Raw genomic sequence first — 19,622 nt, 5'->3', positions numbered from 1 at the left:
GCCAGTCTGAAACACCATCTGTTGATCAATGGTCTGAGCGCCTATGTTCCAATGCTAGTTTTCGAGCCATTGCAGATAAGTGCCCCATTGGGGTTTCCTTTTTACTTGTCATTTGATTGCTTGTGGTATTTCTTGTTATCCAAGAAGGGTAAATACCTGGTGTGGGAGACAGATTCCCCTTAATGGCTGCATGAACAGTGTTTGTTTTTGCCTTGGGGCCTCGCACAAATGTACGTCTTGTTCCATCTGTCAGGCTTTTGTACCAAAAAGTCTGCATAATAGGCTTTCTTCCTTAACACTGTATCTGAAGAATCAGTGACTCAAACTTCTCACTAAAGATACTATGGAGGAACTTCTCACCCCGAGGGACAGCCTTCTGGGAAGAAGGCTAAGTAGCCTAGGCTGGAATCTTCTGCTGTTCAGCCTCTGCCAGATGTTTCTCCCGAGGTCATTGAATGCCCGGAGGTTTGACTGGATTTGTTGTCTGATTCCTCTGCTGCAACTGTGTGGGAGGCTGGTGGGGTTCCGGCATTAAGCACGTCCGATGAGGCTTTGCAAGCATCCATTTTGGATGGTCAGAGTAAACTACGGTTGATTATTTCCGAGGGGCCTAGGAGTGTTCCTCAGATTTTATTCGAGGGAAAAAGTCCTTTCGACTATTATTGAATGCTGTCCTGGGTCAGAGCCTTCCAAGTTTTGTAAGGCAGATGTCCCATTAAAGAAAAAAAAAGCTAAACATGTTTTTCCTGTCCATAAGTATCCATGGAGTGAGTGGCAGGTCTTCACTCAGGGTTGGTTTAATACTTTGATGGCACTGACAAACCGTAACACTAGACCCCCCTATACTGTCCAGAAGGACAAGGCACTCTATTCGTCCCCACCAGCCAATCAGAAAAACAGCTTACTCTACCTATTCAGGCATGTCCAAAGGGCAGTTTCCAGTGTACTCTCCAGTCCAACTGGTGAATCTGGGCATTTTGAAGCAATGTTACAACTGCCTCTCGTACACAGACAACCCTCTCCTCCTACCACCAAACACTAATATATGCGAGAGATGCAATTATACAGCCAAACTAGAGGCAAAGCTCTCAAAACCCAAGACTGGAACTGACAGTCAAGAGGAGAAGGGTAATACTGGCAACACACCACCAGTCTCACTTAGACCTAATAAACCAACACCAGCAAATAACACACATAAATACAAGAAAACATACTCGGAAGCTCTAAATAAAAATCTGCAAAAGCAACAGAGACCTCCAAAGCAGACATCCAAGCAACCTCCACACCCCATCACCAACCATGAAACACACACTTCACATAATCAGTGTGCCATGCAGTCACAGCCCTTAAGGCAAAATAACATACCCAACACACTAGTAATAGGCGACTCTATAGTCAGGCACACTGATGTCCCACTAACTTGACTGGACAAGAAGGTTACAGTTAGCTGCCTGTCTGGTGCCAGAATCAGCCACATAACACAAGCACTCAGGTCACTCCAGAACAAGTACAAATACGACTTGTCATTGTCCATGTTGGTATGAATGACCTGAGACGTACCTCCCTGGACTACATGAAAAGCAACATGGAAGAGCTCTCTGATCATGTAGCCCAGGCCGATATGACCCTGACCCTGAGTAGCATCCTGCCTTCACCAAGAGTGATGCCACAGTATAAAGACAAATGATCAATTTCAACAATTGGCTAAGTTTCTGGTGTCATTCAAAGGGGATCCAGTATCTGTCTGCCTGGGATGACATGCTTGACAAGCCACGTTGCTTTGCAAGAGATTGCTTGCACACGTCACCCTTAGGCTTTCGAATACTGGCCAAGGCTCTTGCTACCCCCTTAGTCCCCTTTTTTAGGCAAGACTCAAAAGATAAACCCACCACCGTAAATAGCACAAGTAACCAAAAACTGAGGGTAATGCTACTCAATGCCAGAAGTCTAAACCTCAAAATGTACACACTCGAGGCACTCCTCAGTAAGGAGAACATTGACATCTGTGCAGTAACAGAAACCTGGTTTAAGGCTCCTGAGAGCACCCCAGCACTATCAGGCTATAACTCACACCATACCTTTCGGCCACAGAACCAGGACCGAAACACAAAAGGCGGGGGTATATCCATATTCATCAAGGATACCCACACCTCCAGGTTAGTGGCACAGCACAGTGCATCAGAGATCATCCATGTGCAACTAACAACGGGTAAAACTGCAATCCAAATTGTAGCTTGCTACAGATCACCCACCATGACCCAGGACCCCCATTCCACATTCCTGGAGACACTGGGAATATGAAGGTCCTACCAAACACCCTAATACTGAGTGATTTCAATTACCCAAACATAAACTGGGTGAACTACTCAAGTACTAACTTCCTTGCCCAGCGCTTCCTAGAATTTATAAACTCAAACGCCTTGGATCAACTGGTCAACACCCCCACCAGAGGGAACAACATATTGGACCTAGTCATCACCAACATGGGTGACCGGTGTTCCACACCGGAGGTCAACCCCTCGCTGGTTAGATCAGACCATAGACTAATCACTCTGGATAACCACATTCCGCCCCCACCCCCAATCAAGGAAAGCACCGTGAAAAACTTTCCAAAAGCAAACTTCACATTACTTAAGACCGAGGTGGAAAGGTTCACAGCCCCCATGCTAAAGGACAAGGCAGTCCAAGCTGCTGAAACCTTTAAAAAGGCACTCTATGAGCTTCTGCAGGAATGTATGGATCATGCTATCCCAAGTAAAACCAAGACTCACTCCTCCAGGCAAAGGAAACCAGTCTGGTGGACCCCTGCCATAAACAAGCTATACAATAGAAGGAGGAAACTAGTACAGAAAAGAGTAGAATTCCAAGAAGGAAAGACATCCCTGATCTATATCAGCAAGAAACTATGATCCCTCATTAAATCATCCAAGGCTAGCTTCGAAAGAAAAATTGCCAAGGACTCCAAGGATAACCACAAAGCATTCTTTAGCTATGTCAAGAACCTAAGTGGAAACTCTCAGATCTGCTCTGAGTTGGTGCAGAATGGCACAAAATACACTGAACTAAATGATATTGCCAACATTCTGGCAGAAAGGTTTAGTCCAAACTTCACCCCCCTCTCAGCCCCTAAAGGGTCCATAACCATACCAGAAGAATGTAGGGCCCCATCAATCACCGTCACACAGGTTAAAAGCCTTAGCCAAAGCCAAAAACACAGCTTCAGTGGGACTGGACGGTGTCCCAGGCTGTGTCTTACAAGAGCTCCAAAATTAATTAACCCCCCACCTTAACACACTGTTCAAACTCAGCCTCTCTACAGGCTGTGTACCCACAGAGTGGTGCACAGCAACAGTTATCCCGCTCCACAAAGGTGGAGCCACAACAGACCCTGGGAGCTATTGCCCTATAAGCCTGACTAGCCTGGTCTGTAAGGCTATGGAGCGAATCATCATGGAACTCATTAACAGAGACATTGGGAACATCCAAACCTTGGACCCTACCCAGTTTGGCTTTGTTTAAGGGCAGATCATGCCTCCTGAACCTGGTGGACTTCTTTGAGACAGTTACCAAGGCATTAGACGAGGGAAAGGAGGTCCACATAGCCTACCTAGACCTCGCAAAGGCTTTCAACACCATTCCCCATTCTGGTATTATAGACAAGCTCAGCAGCTTGAACATAAACCCCTACGTCACGAGATGGGTTGCCAACTGGCTCACAGATAGAACCCACACGGTGAGAGTTGTAGGCTCTAGGTCCAACTCTAAACCGGTTACAAGTGGCGTCCCCTAGGGCTCAGTCCTAGGACCCCTCCTGTTCGGTGTATACTTCTCAGAGGTACAGGCAAGCACAGGAGGACTATGGCTGACCAAGTTCACAGACGACTGCAAACTAGGGGCCATAATTTATTCTCCTTCTGATACAGACACCCTCCAGAAGGGTTTCACTGAGACTGATACCTGGTGTCAAAATCATGGCCTCAAGCTAAATGCCAAAAAGTGCATAGTCATCCCCTTTGGAAAAAACAAAGTACCCATGAACTACACATAGGTGGTAGTCCCCTAAATACAGAAAATGTAATAAGGGATCTGGGAACCCAAGTAGATAGTAATCTCTCCTTTGATAATCATATTGCCAAGGTGGTTAGAAAATCCTTCTATGTGGCCCACCTAATCACAAAAGGGTTTGCATCTAGAACAAAAGAGGTTATTGTGCCTCTCTACTCATCACTCATTAGACCCATCATAGAAAACTATGCCCCATTTGGGATGTACCTTACAAGACACCTGCAACAACTGGAAAGACCACAAAAGTACCTCACCAAGAGGATTACTGGCCTCAAACGGATGACCTACGCAGCCCGACTCAAGAAACTCCAGCTCTACTCGGTTGCATACCGCTTACTCAGAGGTGATCTGTGCCTGACATACAAGGCCATGTCCAACCCTGAATTGATGGACATGCTTCACCTAAAAAAAACAAATCCCGGAGAGCCATACGCTCTGGAGATATAAACATCACCACAATAATAAATAGGACGTGCTGGAGAATAGCTGTCCCAAAGACTCCCCATGCTCTGGAACAGGATTCCAGTATACATCAGGCAGAGCCCCTCACTAAAACTCTTCAAGAGAAACCTTGACGGGTGGACAGGAGACAGAAAATTTAACCCAGGGATCACTGCAGTGGCTCTCTTGGACAGAGGCACAGGGAACTAATAGCTCTGCTGGACAGAGGCACAGGGAATTAATCTAAGGGGGTCGCGAAAGCCAACACATTCTGGCTAGGCTTATAAATGCCCTTGGGCAGATAGCCTAGTACTTGCCTATGAACCTATTGAAACCTCCTCAAGGTGTTTCTGTTCCAGCTTCCCTTGGTCCTCTACTCCACTTAAAAAACCTTGGGAACAGGATTTTTCTGAGGACGAGTTGGATTCTGATGAGGAATCCCTTGCTTACTCTTCTCACATTCCTTCTCTGGACTCTGGGACAGAGGAAGAGGAAACTACCAGTTCTGATACTCCCTTTGAAGAGATTTCTTTCAGGGACACAATCTCCAGGATGATGGGAGTTTTTGTTTTAGATGTGATTGTGATCACGTCTGTGAGATCCATAAGAGGGACTATGAGATGTTCTTCGTGTTTCACTGTTGCAGTTATCACATTTGGGTTATCCCTGCTGGGATCGCCCTTGGCCGGCCTGAATACCAGAGACTTGGTATTTCTGTGTCGCTTGAAGACTTACGTCAGGTCATCAGTGGTATAAAGGAAGGCAGCTGATGCCATTACATCAGTCTTTCTTGCCATGGAGACAGAAGCAGTTTGCACGAGTGCTGGTCAACCGCTACCTAGTTGCTGCATGTGGAATCTCCTAACCCTTCTGCTATTCCTCCTGTTTTGGCTGCTTTGTTGGATACATTTTCCAAAGCCCCTAAATCCCCTGATTCTCAGCCCCCTGCTCCCAAGAAACCTGGTTTTATAGGGTGCCTGAGGACTGTAACTTTTTGTGCAAGTGTCCTACTGCTGACCCCTCAGTGGTGTCTGTAGCCTCTAACAAGCCCTCTCAATCGCTTCCTTCACCCAAGTTACTGCCTTCTGATAAAGACAGCAGAACTATGGAAAGGCTGGGTAAGAAGGTTTACACCTCAGCTACCTTAGCTTTTAGGGCTATTAATTATCAGACCCATATGTCAAGGTATGTGTTGGCTCTCCTATCTTAGGCTTGTCAGGTTATTTCTGATCTTCCAGACTCTGAGAGTAAAACTTCTTCCCTTTCCCCATTAGGGACTTCCTCACAGGTGGTTCATAATTCCTTCAAGAGTAGTTATAATGCAGCAGATGCTTTTTCTAGGGCTGCTGCTTTTGGGTCAGTGATGATGTGTTTTTGGCTTCTGCTTCAACCCTTGCCTGATGATATCAAGGCTAAGTTGATGGATACCCCTCTTGATAATAAACACTTGTTTGGGGAAGCTACTGCTGATTTGTTGAAGTCCTTTCAGGATGAGGGGAAGGCTTTACAGGAACTCAAACATGTTTGTTTCTCCTGTTCCTAAGTTTCAGAGAAACTACCACAGTAAGCCAGACTGTTCGCAGGCAGTCTTGCCCTGTTCTAAAGGCAAAAAGGGTGGCAAGTGGGCTCCTCCTGCTAAGGCTACTCAGACTTCAGGGACTCAGAAGTCTTCCTTTCCAGTAAATCAGGTGCTGTCTTACTATCTTTTTCTTCCCAGCCACATTCCTCTTTCTCTCCCTCTTTCTTCCTATTTGTCTACAGGTTACTGAGGATTCTTTGGTTCTGTCCATTATTTGCCAGGGGTATTTCATGGTGTGGAAATCACTTCCCGCATTTATTTGCATTCCTCCGCCTCCTCGGGAGCAGTTCCCCTTTTTTCAGAGGTGCTTTGATAACTTTTAACTCATGGTACTGTTCAAGAGGTGCGTGTGTCCCAAAGAGGGAGGAGTTTTTCACTCCAGGATGTTTCTAGTACCCAGAAAAGAGGGTACTTGGGGCCGATTCTAGACTTCTCTCTTCTAAACACTTTTCCGCAGGTCAACATAGTAATCCAAATAGTGAGAAAACAATACAACCACCAAAACTCTCAAAGTCAATGTAGTAATCCAAATAGTGAGAAAACAGTACGGCCACCAAAGCTCTCACAAAGTCAACATAGTAATCCAAACAGTGAGAAAATCGCTGTTTGGATTACTACATTGACTTTCTGAGAGCTTTGGTGGTCGTATTGTTTTTCTCACTATTTGGATTACTACGTTGACTTTCTGAGAGCTTTGGTGGTCGTATTGTTTTTCTCGCTATTTGGATTACTACATTGACTTTTCTGCAGGTGCCCACTTTTCGAATGTTGTCCCTTCAGAACTCTGTTGCCTCTCTCACTTCCTCAGGCTTGTATAGGTGTGCCTAGATCTCAAGAATGTTTATTTCTGTATTCTGATCCAACCCCTTTTCAGGACGTTTTTGTCCTTCTCTGTTGCTTCCTGGCATTTTCATTTCTCTGATTTGCCCTTTGGGCTTTCTATTGCATCAAGGGTATTCATTCACCAAATAGCTTACTACTGTGATTGCTTTATGCAAGCTTCAAGGGATCCAAGTATTTCCCTACTTGGACGACCTGCTATTTCAGGCATCCTGTCCAGAGATCCTGTTGCAAAATCTCCGTTTTGCTACCTCTGTTCTTCAGAGCCAAAGAATCTTCTATGACTCCTTCTCAGGACCATCTTTTTCTGGGTTGCAGGATTCAGACTGTGCCTATGCTGGCATCCCTGATTCCTCCTAAAGCCTCAACTCTCATTTCCTTCTTTCAGACTCTTCTTCCTGTGGCCTCCATTACAGACAGGATGTTTGAGAGCTCTGGGTTTTATGGCATCCACCATCCCTATGCTTCCTCTGGCCAAACTCCACATGAGAAAGTTTCATTGGTTCTTGAAGTCAGTTAGGCTTCAACATGCATATCCTGTAGAATTTATAGTTCTTTTACCTTGTCTCAAGAAGGAACTTTACTGTTGGATCCAGCAGCTCTCTCTAAACCCAGGGCTCCCTTTTCATCCCCCTCTTCCATGTAAGAAACTGTTTATAGACGTGGGGTACAGCTTTTGGCTCCCTAAAGATGCAGGGGCGGGTCTGGTTTCCTCTTCAACAGAAGGAGCACATCAATGTCAAAGAGATGAGAGCCCTGATGCTAGCTTTTCAGGGTTTTCATCCTCTTTCTCCCCAGAACCTCTCAATACATTTACAGAGAATACCACAGTGATGTGGTACATCAATAAACCCGGGGGGGGGGGTCTACCTTCTTTGCCAGTGACACTCCTGGCATGGGATTTTGCCGTCTATTATCAAGTGACTCTTCAGGCAGTTTACATTCCCTCAGGTCAAAGTATTGTGGCAGATGATTGAGCAGGTCCGTATCTCAATCCCTTAAATGGATGCTTCACAGGAATGTTTATGGCCATTGTCCACCAGTGGGTACTCCTCATGTAGATCTATTTGCCTTCCCTCTGAACAGACAACTTCCTCTTTTTTGTACCAGAGTCCCAGGGCCTCTGGTTTCCTTTTTCTTGGAAGGGAATGTTTCTTTATGCTGTCCTTCTCCTTCTCTTTATTCCAAAAGTTTTTGTTTGTCTCTTTCGGCTTTTCCCGGTTAAGGGTTGCCACAGCGGAAATCCGGTCCACTAATGATTGGCAGTAGAGTTTTACGTGCTGGCTGGCCGGGCCTAATGCACAACCTTCAACGAAGGAACGCCTGTTCACGGATGTCGCCACACAGAAGAAGTCCTGTTCAAAATTCAACAGGATGCTACCAAAATACTCCCTTTTGGCTGAGGCAGCATTCTTTCCCTCCTCTTCTGCATCTAGCCAGGGGCAGTCATCACAAGTTACCTCAAAGGATGGACCTACTCACACAGGACAAGGGATCTGTAATCCATCCACATCTGTCCACTCTTCAGCTAACACTGTGGGTGAAAGGATTTTGAATCCACACAGGCACCTTTTTTTCTGAGGACTTCCAGTTTTCTGTTTGGTCTCTCTCTCTCTTAACCTGTTCTTTGTTTGATTTGCTCACTGCTGGGTTGGCTTATTCTTCTGTTAAGGCCTACTTACTAGCTGCCTACTTACTAGTTGTCTCTGCGTGCCTACCGTTATCTCCTCCATTAGTTTCTAAATTTGAAGCTAAGCTATTCCTTAAAGGTATCCTTATTAGGCCTCCCAGGAAGACTGTTCCTCCTCCTTGGGGTTTTAATTTTGTTTTGGAGAAATTGACTTGGGCTTCCTTTGAGCCTGCTGCATCAGCTTCCTTGCAACATTGCTCTTGGAAGACAGGTGTTTTGTTGGCTCTTACTTCTGCCAGATGGGTGTCTGAGTTTCGAGCCCTTATGGCCTGTCCTCCTTTTTTGGTGTTTCATAATGACAGGGTGTCCTTGGGTACTAATCCTCCTCTTATGCCGAAAGTGGTTAACAAGTTGTCACTTAATCAGTCTATTCATTTGCCTACTTTTTCCCCCTCCACAATCTGCCAGCAAGAGAATGTTGCATACATTGGATGTGCATAGACAACTCGGACTTTATTTGGATAAGACTAGGTCTATTAGAAAATCTGACAACCGTGCTTCTTTCTTTTCATCCTAGGTCCCTAGGATTAGTTGTTTCCAAGCAAACTATTTCTTCTTGAATCTCTGCAGCTATTTCCTTTTGTTATTCTTTTCATGGTAAGAGCCTTACTTCTTCTGTAAAGGCACTTTCTACTAGGGCTGTGGCTACTTCTGGTGCTTTTTTTCAAGGATTTGGATACTAAATCTATTCTTGAGGCCGCTACCTGGACTCCTGTGCATACTTTTACCAAGCACTACAAGTTAGATGGAATCTCCAGTGCTAGTTCTGATTTTGCTAGGGCCGTCCTTCATGGTTTCTTAGAAGTCTCTGCTTGGTCCTTCTTCCTACCAAGTTTTTTCTTGAGCTCTGGCACTCTTCCAGGTGTAAAAAGTACTGCAACAGTGATATGGAAGGCCATAGTATAGTTATGTAAAATCTTACCATAACAGTAGATGTTCTTTTGCCCTACACTACTACGCAAGGAACATACATGTGACATATGGCATACCTTGGTATACTGGCCAGACGTTGGGCTGCCCTAGGCAGGGAATCCCAAATGTAAAGAATACTGCACAGTGAAGGGAAGGACAGCTACTGTTATGATAAGATTTTACACAACTGTACTTTCTCCCATCTGGAAATGGTAAAAGGCAGTTGCTACTAGCTTTCTCACAGAATAGATTTACTCACTCAAGGACAGGGGTGTTTGATAAACCATGGCCACAATCAACTTCAGCTGAGTGCCCGGATGATAGGTTCTTAATTCCTTTTAAGCATTGGTTTACTAAGGATGTACAGCAGGTACTAATGCAGGCAAGAAAACCTACTATTAGAAAATCATATATTTGCAAATGGAAAATGTTTTCTAGTTGGTGCCAACAACATAATCAGCACCTGTTCAGGGCTAGGGTTTCAATTACTATCCTTTGGCCTATTTTACTCCTCCGTCAAGGTTCATTTATCTGTCATTTCAGCATGTCTGCCCATGGATGCCATTCTTTCAGTGCATTCTCATATGAAAATGTGTCTAAAAGCAGTTTTGCGTAAGAGACTTAAAAAAAAAATAATGGTGGTGCCTCCTTGGGATCTTAATTTTTTTATTTGAGAATTTAACACTTGCTCCATTTGACCCAGCTTATGAAGTTGACTTGAGATTCTTAACATAGAAAATTGTTTTACTGATTGCTCTGATCTCTGCAGTTTTACACAGAGACAGGGTTTCTTTGAAAACAAATCCTCCTTTTATTCCTAAAGTGGTGTCTGAGTTTACTTTAGGCCAAGCTATATGTCTCCCTGTTTGCTTTCCTTAACCCAAACTTTGAGGGACAAAGGATACTCCATACCTTGAATGTCCACATACATCTCTGGTACCATCTTAAAAGAACAAAATCTCTCAGATATTCATAGTAGTTCATTCCTTGTAAAGGTGTGTGTGTGTGGGGGCAACCTGTGTCTTAGACTGTTTCCAAATGATTGTCTCAGGCTATTACCTTTTGTTGTTCTCACTTCCACAAAACTATTACAGGCAGTGTTAATATCCTCCCTGCCAGAGCCTTTGCTTCATCTGTGGTGTTTTGGAAAGGGTTGGATTCTATAAGTATTCTAGAAGCAGCAGCTTGGTTCTCTGTACATACTTTTACAAAGCACTATAAGTTTGATTCTTTTTCTAAGTCTAGATCAGGCTTTGCTATGACCATTATCCAGGGACTCCCAAACCCTTCCTCTTCCACTCCCAAATGTTGCAAGCTATGGTAATCTACCCATATAGCTAAGGCTACTGCACCAGTAGTCAATATGATGAACGTAGTGCAGTTTGACAGCTTAGTGAAATTACAAAACAGTTGACACAGCCTGAGTCAGCATCCAGGCTCAACCTGTACACTAAATATGAGTGTGATTAGGATGGGTTGGCATTAAAAAAAAAAAAAAAATATATATATATATATATATATATATATATATATATATATATATATATATATATACCTAATCCCATTTAGTTTCAGACTTTAATAACTCTACATTGGTTCCAGAGTGTTGAGATAATTTTATAGTAACATGGGTTGCTGTTTTTATACCTGTGACAGACTTTGCCTCCTACTTTCCCACCCCCAACTTATTCTGAAGTTCCTGTCTTGGAAGACCCAGTTTTTGGTTGCCTTTACCACTTTGAGAAGGAGTTCTTCACTGCAGGCCTTCATGTTCAGCTGTTTAGTTTTTCACTAAGAATGGGCAAGCCTTGGGGTCTGATCTTCCTTCATGCAAAAGATGTTTCAGCACTAACATTAAATCAAACATTTCAGCTGTTCTCTGTCTTAGTTTCAGACTGTAGGGGATATTGCACGTGATAGCTGTACCCAGGTAATTAAGATACTTCATTCACAGGACAAAGGAGTTTAGGCAGGCTGATCAGCTCTTCATCTTTTTTATATCCAGTAAGTGAGAAAGACCCATCACTTTGTATTTCTTCAAAGAAAAAATGAGAGCATTTGTGAAGCAGCAACCTGCAGCACAATCCTCTTTTACAGACGGGGCAAACAGGCCAGGTGCATGGAAGGTGTACCACTAGGATAGCAGACCACGGTTGTATTGTTCTTGGGTATAAGGAAATATAATCCACATGCAAGCATTGTGTTATGAGTTTACTCCCCTTAAATGCAAATGTACAAGTAATAGCCCTACTGGTACAGTATATGCTTCTGTCAGTTGTGCTCCTGTTCTGGAATTTTGTTTGTGCGATAATTCCAGTAGCTCCCACAGCATTAGGGATAGAGAGAGTGTATGGGATTTTTCTGCACCTTTCAGGGCCATCCTTCCACAACACTCGAGGTTCACTGGCAGTTCTTTTCTAGTTTGTGAGACAACCTAACATAACCAAATTCAGTTGCCGCCACAGAATTTTGAGTTACACATTGATGACATTGTGCTCCAGAAGAGACGGGAAGATCAGCCTGCTCTTTTTCTTATGCATGCCTTACTGATGTCCTTGGTGGGGTGAGGTGTACAGCCGTGGTGCTGGGGAAAAGCAACAGTTCAAGTCAGGTAAGAAAAATGAATGTCTGCCTGTGATGAATTCCCCGTTATAAGGAATGATATCACCACTGGTCCTGTTATTCAAACATTTTACTATTATTTTACTTATGGTGAGTAAATTTCCACTAATATACCTTAATGGATTTGTGTACTTCTTTTGTCAATGTGGTGACTTTGTTGGATCTGTCAACTAAAATAATTAAGTTGAACATTTTTAGAAAGTACTTATTTATTCATACAAAATCCAAACCTTAACATGTTGCTTCTTAAAAATAAAAATGTAACTCTCTGGTATGATTGTTTAGGTGAAGGTTCATTGTTAACATTAGAATGGTTGGGAGGGTGGCCTAATGGTTAAGGTGTTTGCCTTACAAACACAACATGCAGAGTTTAAGTCTCACAAGGGGTAATTGGCTAAGCTTAAAATGGCTCGCAAGGGCAGTTAGCTTAGTACTAATCTATGAACCTATTATCTATGAATCTATGAACAAGTGATGAGAAAATGTAGTGTGGATATTACACACAGATTAATGTTATGTAGTATACTTGAAAAATGTAAAAGTCATTTGTCTTATATGAATGATAATGAAAAATAATTTTACTAATACTTAAGCTCTATTATTCAAGAGACTATTACATTTAAATGGGGTTTCTATAAATCCTATAAAATTATAATTAACAGTAAAAATAACATTGACAGTAGATTTTGGATTTTTTTGAACTGATGGAGGCAGATCATCTATCTGATGAAAGAAAAGACAGAATTGGTTTATACTGGAAATTTTTCACATGGAAATATGTTCATAGAAGTTTTATTACACCATTCCAAATATCAAAATTTAGTAAGTCAGAAATTTTGAAATGCTGGAGGTGTGATAAAAATAACCAAAGCAGATTGGATACATATATTTGTGGATTGTGGAAAAGTTAAGTATTAGAAGGATATAAATAATGTATTTAAGGAATTATGGACAGATAAATGTGACCTTACAAGAGCAACAATTTTGGTAAATGCCCCAATATGTTGTATGTTCTGGGTTCTCCTAGTAGTTGCTATAAAAGTATATACTATAAAGTGGAAATCCGATTCAATTTCCTTATTCAGTGATTTCATAGAAATTCACACGAAAAAGAAGAAAAGAAAGAAAGATCAGAAAATGGTGTTATAAAACCTTCTTGTTGGGACAGTTTGGATATTTTAATATTTAAATATAGTGAAAACCAATTTTGAAGTTCGGTTTTTGGTTTGAAAAGTGTGTATTATGTACATTTTTTGAATATTCCTTCCTACTTTATATGTATGCATGTTAAAATTAATATTTTTTTCCAAATAATTTTATGTTCTCAATTTCAGGCACTTGGTTTACTGCCTGTGGGACATCTTGTTGGAATTCCTGATCCCAGAGTGCTCTGACAAAGGTTTTCATGATCTAATTCTGGCTCGTTTGTCTGGAAAAGCTGAGAAAGGAGGTGTTTAAGGTGGACAGAAATAGATGATGTACTCATCAGTGCTAACGACTCAAACAGCATTTTCGTTGGTGGTGTGATCGTTTCCATTCCAGTGTCTCTGATGTATGGTGGCTAATAAGCAGCCAAACTTTTTTTCCTAAATCCACTTTCTGTGGTAATCCATAAAAATGGAACATTTGTAATAATGTTGGATACAGATTGTACTGAAATATGCCATAAGGAGGCAATCCAGAACCTCAGAATTTCTAATTTTGTGATAGCCAGAAGGTGAACTTTGTAAAGTGGCATGGTACAATCACAGATGTGCTTCTGACAAGTAGCTATAATAGTTGGCAGTTAAAATACTGAGTCTTGTGATGAAAAAAATGTAAATTAAAACAAGTAATATGTACTTGTAACAAATGCAGTGTAGTGTTGGAAAGGTTCAGTCTTTTGTTTGTGTCCTGGTCTGTTCATTGTTAGCTGTATATTTTTTTGGATTAAATAATTAGTGATGCCCCCACCACCACCAAGAGAGGTGTCAACATGTGGATCCGGGAGTAGAGTCATCTTGAGTTATAGGTACTGCTGTCTGTGCCAACTGTTCTCCTATCTATTATATACTTTGTGTGGTAGAGGTGGCCACAGCCCAGGTGGTTTTATGCACAGAAAACAATGATCTGACATGATGCAGTCACGCCACTACAGCCCATAATAATAATGACTTCCACTGTAGTTGGCTTCACTCTTGAAATTTTCCCAGATTTTGACAACTCCTCAGTGTAGTGAATTCTCCTTATCATAATTTCTTCTCTTGCAGTCAGTAAATCATTAGAGAGAGAACATTCCTAGTATCTCTCTTCATACTATTAACATTACTATAGTGTTAAGACTATTTTTGTTAATCTGCTTTCTTTGATTCTGTACCATTTTCTACTAATTCAGGTGAGATCTTCAACTTTTGAAGAGTTCTGACATCCTCTAGTCTGTAGTATTTTTCATCAATATACCAGCTACCTAATAGCACTGTATTTGCTGACCTACCTCTGTGGTTCATAGTTTTTGGATTTTGTTGTGGCTGTTTACATCGAGCAAATGCTAATATGGGCCAGTAATCCACTTACCACCAAAAAAAAAACAACAAGCAACATACACAAGTTATTATTCTTTCATGCTCCCAGGCCACAAATATGTTTTGTGTGTAATGTTTTGGTGCATCTCATTTGGATGAGCACTATGATATTTAGAGTAGTTTTCAGCAAAGAATGTTTATTACCAACTGTCCCTCTCCTGATGTCAAAAACAAGAGGAAAGGAGAGGGAGATAACCCTGCATTTACTACTTTGTCTAGGCAGTGTACTTTCCACTGTAAGAAACCAAGATTAGACAAGGACATGGAGGCAGTCCCATTCCATCCATCACTTCCTTTTCTCCCCATTTTTTGCTTATGGGTTTGGAGTATTCCATCTAGATCCACTGTTCACAACACTAGGTGGCTTTGTTGTTACTTAAACCTAGCATCGATGCTTATACGAAATAAGGGGAGCAGTGATGGAAAGGTGCTCAACCTGAACATTCCATGATTTCTGGCTCTACTCACTGAAAAGGATACACAGCATTTCTTCTAGCTTTCAGCATTGTTGCCCTGCAGGTGCAACTCTGTCTTCTCTACCTTTTCACTCGCCACTACACTGCTCTTCTGTAAACCTTAATGTGGACTTTGAGAAATGGACTGCTTTTTCCACATCTGGTTCTAGGGTGAATAGTGACTCCATTATTTCCTTCTCGTATCGAAGCTTCCTCACTGCCTTGGCTACACCAGAACTGATACTCATGGGTTTGATACAGGTCCCTACAGTGGGATGTATATGGTCTCCTGAGCTTTTGGCACTGCCTATGCCATGAATGCTGTTTGTCATCGCTGGCTTGTTTGGTATGGACCGTTTTCAGTGCCCACAATAACGATGTAGAGTCCCAAGTCTGATCACCCCTAGATGCAGTTAGGGTCAGCAACAATTTAGTTTGCCTCTCTCTGTCCTAGGCTGAGCATTAACAGTAAGGGTTGTCCAAGCAGTGACTTGGAGGCTCAGAGTCCACTTTGTTTTGGTAACATTGACCTCTGTGTCCATGGATTTGACAAGAAGTCCCATTGTGTTCAGATCAGGAGTAAACAAAGTATCCGCCCAATCTGTAATACGGAGCGAGTTTCCTTAGGAACACAGTAGCATAGCTAATGTGGCAAAGGAAGCTATTGCTCTGGTTGCAAAGTGTTAGGGGTGTGATCGGCAGATGTTAGTTGATCTTCAGTGCATGTGCATTACTGCATTCAGAAATGAATGTCCATGTTTGCATTTGCAGTCAGTACCGAAGCTCTCCTTGTGTGACATAAACTGTAGCAACTGCTTGTAGCAAGTAATGTGCTGCAGTTAAAAAGGAAAGTTTTTTTCAGTAAGTCTTGTCCCAAGATTTCTGAACTGAAGGGCTAAAGTTCTGTATGTGTGGACTGTTGCAAGTAGTTGCTATAGATTAAAGTTGAATATTCTTTTATTATTACAGTCCCATCTCAGGACTTCACAACTGAGGCAATTTAGCACTGTGTGTCAGGACTATAGCAGCTGCTTGCTACAAATGTGGGATGACAGTAACCATCCATACTGACAATATGTCTGTTTCATGATGTATTAATAAACTGGGAGAGACACCCACCTGCCACATGACCCAGACAGCCATGGAACTGTGGGAATGGACTCATTATTTTCTTATAGTCACTCATAATCTTGATTAGACTGATTCCTCAGTGGATTGTGATGTCAAATGAGTGAGTCATTGCTCCCCTTCTTTTGTACATTGTCCAGAAAGCCAAGCAGAGCAAAGCAGTAGTCATCCGCATTAGCCCCATTTTGGCCCCAGTAAGTTTGGCTACTGTTAGAAAAAAAATTGTAGTAGCAAATTGAGTTTTTTCTTTTGGGCAACTTCCCGAGCTATGGATGGTTTTTACAGCTGCAGTTCCCAGTAGCTTGGACTGTTTTTGTCAAATTTTTGATTTAGGGCTAAGCTGCTCTTCATTAGATGTATACTTAGCTTCGATTTCCAGCTTTCTCCAAAGATAAAAGCATTCTCATTTGGTCATCTTGAAAGTACCAAGGAATTCTTCAGTGGTTCCTTTCTCATCAAACCACCATTGAAATAACTAGTAATGTCATGGGGCTTGGGGGAAAAGACTGCCAATTCCTCATTTTGCGCCATCTTTTCAAAGAGACAAAGTTTTTTTTTAACATGGAAGGCTTTATTTCTATTGCCAACTACTTTAGCTTATATATGTTTTGGAACTACCTCTAGGATTTGAAGGCACTCTATCTCATTTTCTATAAAGACAGACTGTGTTTGTGGACTAACTTTTCATTTATGTCCAGGATGGCTACTTAAACCAGTCTGTTTAACACCTGTCAGTATTCATCCTTAAATATTCCATTAAAGGAGCATATTTGCTACCATGTGTGTAGGCATTTATTGTTTTACTTGGATATTAACAAATCAGTTCAGAAAAGATCAGCTTTTCATTTTTTATGCAGAAAAGTATAGCCTGGGCCAATGAGTTATTAAACTAACTTTGTCCAGATGGCTTTTGGACTCTATTATGTTGTGTTAAAATGTGGAATAGAAGCCTGCACCAGTGGCAATGAGGGATGAAGACATAACATTATCCTAATTGACCTAAGTTTGACCAACAGTTTGATGTTCAGGCTCGTAGGTTGGTTCTCACCCAAGTTTGTGCTGCTGCTATAATGACAGGTCCTTGGCTGGACAGGAAAGGGCTCTCATTATGCAGGAAGCTAGTGCTAGGAAACGCATGGACACTGGCACTCAAATGCGTGAGCATGCATGCTCAAATAAACAGGACATGGACAGTTCTTGCAGTGATTTAAGTGCACACATTACTGGCGATTAGCAGATTATACAGAAATAAAAAAATGCTGTGTTTGCCAGGATGCCAGACAGTTCAGTACAAAGCACCCTGATGGCTGCCTGAGTGATTGACCTCTTTGGATAGGGTAGTGTCTTACTGAGCGGAGGCTTGATGGTTGGCAGACAGAGAAAAGCAACAAAAAATTATGGAAAACAGTTGCAGTCTAAACTATTTGAACACACTTCCAGGGCAGTAGGTACCTCACATTCTTTAAAAATGCTTTGCTAGATGGTGTCTGTGCTACCATGACATGGGCATCTCTTCACATGTAAAAGAGTCTAAGTTGATTGTGATCTCACTGTCCAGGTTGGCCAGGACTATTATAATCAGGATTATCCTGTCATTATACCACTATCCATAATGTTTACTTGGTGATTTTTCTTGTAGATTAAAATGGATGAAACAGATATTTGTACACTAAAAGTTACTTATTGTAATGATATATTTTCATGATCCATATATCTTCACTTTAGCAACCTGAGTAGTCTTCCCTCATTTTTAGGTGATGACACCTGGAGGATCTTTTTTTTGTGGGCATGTTTATTCTTTTTTTCTTCTTTCTGTGAGTTTATATGCTTGTTGGTTAGGGCCACTTCAGAGATCTGAAGAGCAGAAGAGGTGCAAGCATTGTAGGCATATGAAAGGAGTGAGGATGTAGGGCAACTTCAGATGCTGAGGATCTAAAATCTATAGCCACTAGTCCTGTGTGATAAAGTTGATGCACGTAGATCATGAAGATTTATATCATTATGCTAAATACATACATTTTATTTCTTGAGTTGTCATGCAGGGTATGTAGACTGTAGTGGAGTATGCAGTCCCATTACCATTAGTGCAAAGGACTAAACATTTGAAGCCAAACATGTCAACATGTTGCATTTAGAGAAGACTGACCAGTGTGGATCTCATGATCATTTCATTCTGTGTTACTTTACATTACTTGGTGAAGTGCACAGTGCCATTATTGCATATGATGCCACTTGCAGTGGTATGTAATTGTCATACATGCTAGGTTTCATCTTCTGGACACATGGTATGTTTGTATCGTGCGTGTGTTTACATAAATGGGTATACACCCATGAGTAGTGATAAGTCTGTTAAAAATAGTGAACTTTTTTCTTAATGTTTATAATATGTTACCTACAAATGTTTATCTAACTTTTTTTATTTTGAACAGAAGACAGCTTGTGTCTTTAAAATTGAGAACAATCCATATTTCTCCTTGTTTTTCACAAGCTGTATTCACCATAGTACCTTGTAGCCATATTGGACCATCGTGCTAGTAAGATGTCATGACTTAGATTTGCAACATATGATTTTGTCCCATTATTTTGAAGGTGAAGGTTGAGCTGGAGCAGGGACAGCCTTCATATCAGCTAGGATTAATGAAACACCTCACCAGAATCAGCTTGCACCTTAACAGCTTCTCATCTCTCTTGATGCTACATTATCCTTCTTGTGATTTATAGTACTATGTATTCATGACATCAGGGAGTTTGCCTCTGGTGAACTCTCATAAGTCCGGCTGTTATACAGAAGTTAAATGCTACCTCTAGGGTACGCGTGACATCCCACACCTCTCTCTGACATCGGTCATAAACTGACATCGGGTATAAAGTGGACGTCAGCACGTACCTCTTCAGAACTTTTCTGCTACCTGTGTGACTGCCAGCTCCAGTCGTTGCATTGCCAGTAGAAGAGGTATTTTCATACAACTTCAGATAAGTACCCCTTAGAGGTTTTATAATTTACTTGCTACTGTTTTGGGTTACATGTCAGGTAGGAAGGGCAAGTGTAGGTGTGGAAGGCACATTCCACGTAAGGATTCGCATGAGCGCTCTGTCTATTCTGCCTAGGCCGTGAACATGACCATACCACCTGTAGTATTTGTCAGGCATTTGTCCCCAAGACCCTCAGAAGCCGTCTTGCAACCTTAAAACTATACCTTGAAAATCATCGACTCAAATGTCTAGCATCTAGGAAGGACACAACGTTGGAACACTCGATGAGGCCCCAGTCAAGAAGGCCAAAAAGAGTAGGCCCAAACAGACAAGTTTTTGCGCCCTCCACTCCAGCT

General features: G+C 41.9%; 1 protein-coding gene across 1 annotated transcript in view; it reads left to right on the top strand.

Annotated features, from left to right (window-relative positions):
• Positions 1 to 17,960, top strand: part of LOC122808516 (sorting nexin-19-like) — a 501,608-nt gene extending 483,648 nt beyond the window's left edge. The window contains exon 9 of the mRNA XM_044079471.1: positions 13,484 to 17,960. Within this exon, the coding sequence (XP_043935406.1) occupies positions 13,484 to 13,607 (124 nt within the window). The 3' untranslated portion in view covers positions 13,608 to 17,960. The remainder of the gene's footprint in view (positions 1 to 13,483) is intronic.
• The last annotated feature ends 1,662 nt before the right edge of the window (positions 17,961 to 19,622 follow it).

This window comes from Protopterus annectens, chromosome 8.part0, assembly GCF_019279795.1.
Source record: "Protopterus annectens isolate FY-2018-M chromosome 8.part0, PAN1.0, whole genome shotgun sequence".
Taxonomy (NCBI): Eukaryota; Metazoa; Chordata; order Ceratodontiformes; family Protopteridae; genus Protopterus; species Protopterus annectens.
Note: the sequence above shows the minus strand (reverse complement) of the source record. Positions and strands in the feature narration are given on the sequence as shown.